Source organism: Perissodus microlepis, chromosome 5, assembly GCF_051167445.1.
Source record: "Perissodus microlepis isolate ML-2025 ecotype Zambia chromosome 5, ASM5116744v1, whole genome shotgun sequence".
NCBI classification, from domain to species: Eukaryota; Metazoa; Chordata; class Actinopteri; order Cichliformes; family Cichlidae; genus Perissodus; species Perissodus microlepis.
In genome coordinates, this window is record NC_140465.1 from 7,661,270 (window position 1) to 7,667,269 (window position 6,000).

Sequence of the window (6,000 nt, forward strand, 5' to 3'; positions counted from 1 at the left end):
ATCATTAGAGATAAACTGGTTGAACTCATAAAGCCCTATTCTAAGATAAATAGTTATCTATACCTATAACCTGCATAATCACAGAAAATTGTTGTTGCTGATTAGTCTCTTCTTCGTGATATTCTTTTTAGGCCTCGTCAAACTGCTCATCTGCAACAGCTTGAAAGGGATTATTACAAAACTGACCACGTGACCCAGTTGTTCACTTATTGAAAAAAATGTCAGTGTTAACCTGACATGTCAGTGTAAACCAGTGTTTACAAATAGATAGATATATATATATATATAATATTGTGGAAAGGATGAGACCCATCACAAAGGTATTCTTAATATCCAAAAAGGACCCAATGCATCTTCAGAGTTCATCAGATTCTCTGATTTTAACTCACCTTTAGCACCTTGATTGCATTTTCAGTCTTGACAGCGATTTTTTTTGCCATGTGGAGAGCCATGGCCAGAGCTCTATAGCCAGTGAACATCCCCATCTCTAGGACCCTCTGTGCTTGACTCAGGTGGATTAGCATCTTCAGTTTTTGACCTGCCAAAAGCACACGAAAGATCACAGCAAAAAGTTGAGTCTGTTCATGGACGTAGCATTTTCTTTGTCAGTCTCACTGAAGACTGAGAAGTCACTTGGATGAGTGACAAAATGTTTCTCTCACTGAAAACGCTCCAAACAGATCAACAGAATCAACTGTGTGGGATCACTGAGCATGCATCACGTCTTAGCCTTGTTTTACTTGATCCAGTCAAATTAAAATGATCTCACTGGTCGAAAAGAACTTCTGAATATGGGTTAAGTGGTCAAGCCATTTATTATCAAGGAAACCATTGGGTTTACATGACTACAGTTAGGCAAGCCTCTCAGTTTAATGGGGGTAGGGAAGTTTTAGTTGCAGGAATGACTAGTGTATGTGTCAAGGTACTGTACATCAAATGCAGTCTTTTTTGGTTCACTCACTCAGTTGTGTGTTTCCTGTTCTGCTGCTTGAAAGGTTGACATGGACATTAAAGGTGTTCAACAATAACATAGCAGTATGATGAACTATAAAACGTAACAACAGTCCTATGAAATAGAATTTCCAAATATAGCTCAAATAATATCGCACTAGGAAGTGCCAGGGTTTTTTTTTTGGAATCCAATACACAGATTTCTGTCATGCAGCAACATGTTGGGGTTAGAAAGTCAAGTTTCACATGCTGAATATTAGTTCCCTTATTTGCTGTTGAGCCGTTGTGTTTATAAAGGATTTCCTTGAAGTGCATGTAGCACTTGCTGTATTCATTTTGTCCTGGTGTATTGTCAAAATATCTAACATGGCTGTGAGCTTACGCTATTCTTACTCCATGTTAAGTTGCAAAGCAATGCCTCTTTCCAGGACTTCTTTCTCCATTTTAACCATCAGATACATAGAATATTCCTGACAGGAAGAAGATGAGAACTGAGCGGGTTTTGGTGAGCTTGTACTTCCTTCCAATCTCACAGTGTTGGATTCTTTTCTCGTTGTATTTGTACTTCTGTGTATCCTGTAATTAGTGTTTACAGAATAAGTCAGGTTGTGTTTTACAATGTTGTTAATTAGATTAAGAAAAAGACATTAAAACTTAATCAGTGTTCTCAGTCTAACATATTCAATGCCAGTGCCATGTTGTTTGATGCCTTAAAACTTAACCTTGAAGTCAGTCCAACCTGTTTTGAAAAATGTCCTTGTTACAAAATGACTGTTTTTCAAAGTGTGGTTTGAAAAAACATAAAAACCCAACAAAAACTGCACCTTCACCAACAGGAGCAAAAAAGTGTGCATATTCCAAAACTGTTCAACTGCTGTATGTATTTATTGTGGTTAAACTGTTATACATACAGTTAAGTAATGTCATACTTTATTCAAAAAGCAGGTGTTACCTCAGAGTTACGCAAAATGCATGCATTGACATGTGAAGCATCTCAAAAAGCTCCTCCCTTGTCCTAAGGGCTTCTCTAAACACTGCTATACTTAAAAGCTCCTAAGGCAGGATGAACTTGTCACTTGCTTTGTTCACACCTGTAACTTACAGCCTACAAGAATGGGAAAAGTTCAACCAGAGGAAAAAGATGCCAAAGAAAAGACAACTGAGTTTAGTTTAGTACGGGTCAAAAGTACATGGAAGTGCCAACTGGGAAAAAAGATCAATAAGGACAGAGTGGACAGTGTCTCGGCTGCAAAAATGTGAGTACACACACCGTAGTCTAATTTACAGAAATCACAGGGAAAACTGTGATAAACCTTTAATCGTATTTTACGACTGACCTCTTTTTGTTTGCATATTTCTTTCATTTTCTTCAGTCTAATGTTCTTCTCAGTAAATTATACACTGCAAATGATCACTTAGTTAGTTTGATAGTAGTAATCTGATATTTGCAAATATTGCCGAGTTAAATTATAATTTCTGCATTATTTAGTCTTTTCTAATGGCAGAAAGTGCCACTGGTATTTTTCAGGAAGTGGAATTTAGCCAGAGGTTAGCTGCTTTTGACTGCAATTCAAAAAAACCATTTTTCTTTGCTTTAAGTCTCACATCAGTTTGAAATGTAACACTACAGTCTTTTTCTGTAATAATGCATTACATATGATTACATAACACAGTTTTTTTTTTTATTGATAAGTACAACATCAAGCATTTTGAAGACGAGCGTTTTAGTGCTTTAAACTGTTTGTATCCTGACATAATAAGATTCCTGCTTGGAGAGAAGAATGAAAGAATGCTGTTAAATGAGGCTCAGATGACACCTCTGTCTAATAAAGAAGCTATTTTGCATAATTGTGTTAGACCAAGATGATGGACAAGTAGATGGCGTCTCTGTTCAGAAATACTTTAATTGTTACTGTTAACTGTTATTAACTTATAGTCTTTTTAATCTCAGCCCAAATACAGACCAAAGGTCATCGTAATGTCCTGTGATTATAATAAATACTTTTTTGTGTCTTGTCTGGCAGCTGTGAAAGTGTCACAGAGAAGGGTACAACCTGGACAGTTATCAGTCCCACTGTCTTTACTTACAAGGTAACTGAAACTCAGGGCTTGCTGGACCCAGGCAACGACACCCTCCTTCTGGGCCACATCAATGACCCTCAGCAGCTAGAGGACATTAAAAAATCGAACAAGCCAATCAGACGCTTTGTGGTGGTTGACCAGGCAGTCTTTCAAATCTATGGCTCCAAGCTAACTGAATACTTAGAGGCCAACAATGTCTCTTACAAGATCTTGGCTCTACCCACCACTGAGGAGAACAAATCTATGGAGACGGCTCTGAAGATCTTAGATGAGGTCAACAACTTCTCTCTTGACCGACGAACAGAGCCCATCATTGCCATTGGTGGAGGCGTGTGCCTTGACATAGTGGGCTTTGCTGCCTCACTCTACAGGAGGCGCACTCCTTACATCAGAGTCCCAACCACACTGCTCTCCTACATCGATGCCAGCGTAGGGGCAAAGACAGGGGTTAACTTTGCAAACTGCAAGAATAAGCTGGGTGCCTACATTCCACCTGCTGCCACCTTCCTTGATCTATCATTCATACAGACTGTTTCCCGACGACATATCTCCAATGGGCTGGCAGAGATTTTAAAGGTACGGCAAATTTAATTTATGATAAAGTCTGTACGTTAAAAAAAACAGCAACTTGTGCTATTCTCATGGGCCATAAAGGTCAAGTACTACAGACACACACGTGCCATTTATAGCAGAGAAACTAGTCCAGAGGTCACTAAAGATGAGTGACCCCGACAGCAGAAGTAACTCCATGCAATTTTTGTCGGTTCTTTGCAGATGGCTATGATGAAGCACAGCGGCCTCTTCGAACTTCTCGAGAAACACGGCTCTATGCTATTGGACACTAAATTCCAAACTGATAACAGTGTATATGGGTGCAGCACCTTAAAGGCTGCATCACAGGCAACTCGCATAGCTATTATGACTATGTTGGAGGAGCTTGCCCCAAACCTTTGGGAGGATGACCTCGACAGACTTGTGGACTTTGGCCATCTTATCAGTCCAGCATTAGAGATGGTAATGATCACTAATGGCAAATACAGCTGAACTCTTTGTATCTTTTGCTGATAAAGTTTATGGAGTATGTGCAAAATATACATTAACGCTATGTAGAGCTTTAAACAGTTTTGAGATTATATACACACACACGGATATCTTAAAAGTGTAGGGTTTCACATTTTCATTCAGGTTGCAAATGATATCATCTCACCTTTCTCTCCCCCGTCCAGAAAGTTCTCCCGTCTCTGCTTCACGGTGAGGCAGTGAACATAGATATGTCCTATATGGTTTATGTGTCCAAAGAGAGTGGTCTATTGACAGAAGAAGAGAAGCAGAGGATCATCAGCTGCATGGTGAGCCTGGAGCTTCCTGTCTGGCATCAAGAGTTTACTATGGAGCTCATACAGAATTCTCTGCAGGACAGGCTGAAACATTCTGGCGGCCTGGTCAGAATGCCTCTCCCTGTAGGTCTCGGGGAAGCAGGTACGGATCCTGTTGCTTGATTTAAATGTACTTGTCACTGCTACAAAACACGTTTTTTCCTTCCAGAAAGAAGTAGAAGTCATTGCTTATGTATTTGCAACAAAGGTGGAACTGGAAGTTTCACATTTTTTGCTGCTGAATTAACTGTTTGCTTTGCTCTTCTTTTTATTGCAGAAATTTTTAATAACACATCATATGAGATCCTGCACAGAGCTTACGAAAAATGGTGCAAGGAACTGAGCGCCGCTTCTGAGAGCAACTGTGACCCTTAATAGTGTCATTCTACAACCCCCTCAATACTGTTTTTTTTTTTTAAATGTTTTGTTTTTACATTTTTAAGTGTGTAGTATTATGTACTGTACTTTTAAATGTTTCGTACTGGTAGGAGAAACTGGTTTATAGCATTGGTCTGCTGCATTTTCAGAAACAGTCACATTGTGAGATAACTATTTTTGTATTGATAATCTTAAAGCCTGTAGAAATGGCCTATAACTGTCAGAATTATTGCTAGTGTCCTAAGTGTTCTCATTGTTGTGTGATGCAGTCAAAAATAATTTGTCACATAAGGGCAGCAACAGCTAGCAAATAATATAAGATCCACAGAAATATAAGAAGCCGCTTACAGCTTGAGTTCGTTGCTTGTTATGTCTGTCAAATATATAAGCGCCATTAAAGATTTTTAATTGGTTATCAGTGGAGTTTGTGTTTGTAACAGTTCACTCGTGTTTTACCCTTAAAACCTTTGTAATAGCATTATTTCAATTTTAAAATTGATTTAACATTTATTTAAAAAAATTAAATGTTAAGTGTATTTATTTTCTTGTTTCATAGCAAACCTGATATGCTAAAAACGTCAACATCAAGGCAATGATTGCTTTTGGATTGTTTTGCTCTGCTGCTTCATGAGAAACTCTGGATAAACTCTAATGGCGGCTACAACCTGATGAAAATACTGACATCAACATCTGTGAGGCCTCTGCTAAAGAAATGCTTTAGTCATTGTAGGCATAAGTAAAAATGAAAAGTGGAAGTAAACAATTGGACACTTCCATAATATTTATAGGGTCTAGAGGTCCCCATAAAAAGTCCTCAATTTCTACACTGCCTAACCTTTTGGATTTGTTGTGTCCATATATAAAAGTTTATTATATTAATTCTATAAGTTAAGTGTCAGGACTATGTGAAGATGGTCAAGGTGTGGCTACGAACAACATGATTTTTTTCTTCATTTAACATATTAATCACAAACTATATATTTCAACAAGATGTTTTTTTTTAAATGTACCTGTTTTTTGTTATTGTTTTTTTCTACAAATGTAGAAACAGCATCACACAATCTTACCACACGTGTTTGTTTTTTTTAATGAACGACTAAAAAAAAAAACAAATTAAAACACAAAATGCAGTTTCAATCCTGATACTGTTCCTGATCCTTTCTTCTGGAAAAAAAAAAGGTGCAGTTGGAAATATATGATTTGGAAAGTGGGG

General features: G+C 37.9%; 1 protein-coding gene across 1 annotated transcript; it reads left to right on the forward strand.

Moving 5' to 3' along the window:
* Positions 1 to 2,064: 2,064 nt before the first annotated feature.
* Positions 2,065 to 4,784, forward strand: eevs (2-epi-5-epi-valiolone synthase). Its single transcript, XM_084927205.1, has 5 exons — positions 2,065 to 2,207; positions 2,976 to 3,609; positions 3,808 to 4,047; positions 4,260 to 4,512; positions 4,687 to 4,784. Exons 1-5 carry the CDS (start codon positions 2,065 to 2,067, stop codon positions 4,782 to 4,784), a joined length of 1,368 nt encoding a protein of 455 aa, XP_084783331.1.
* Positions 4,785 to 6,000: the final 1,216 nt, after the last annotated feature.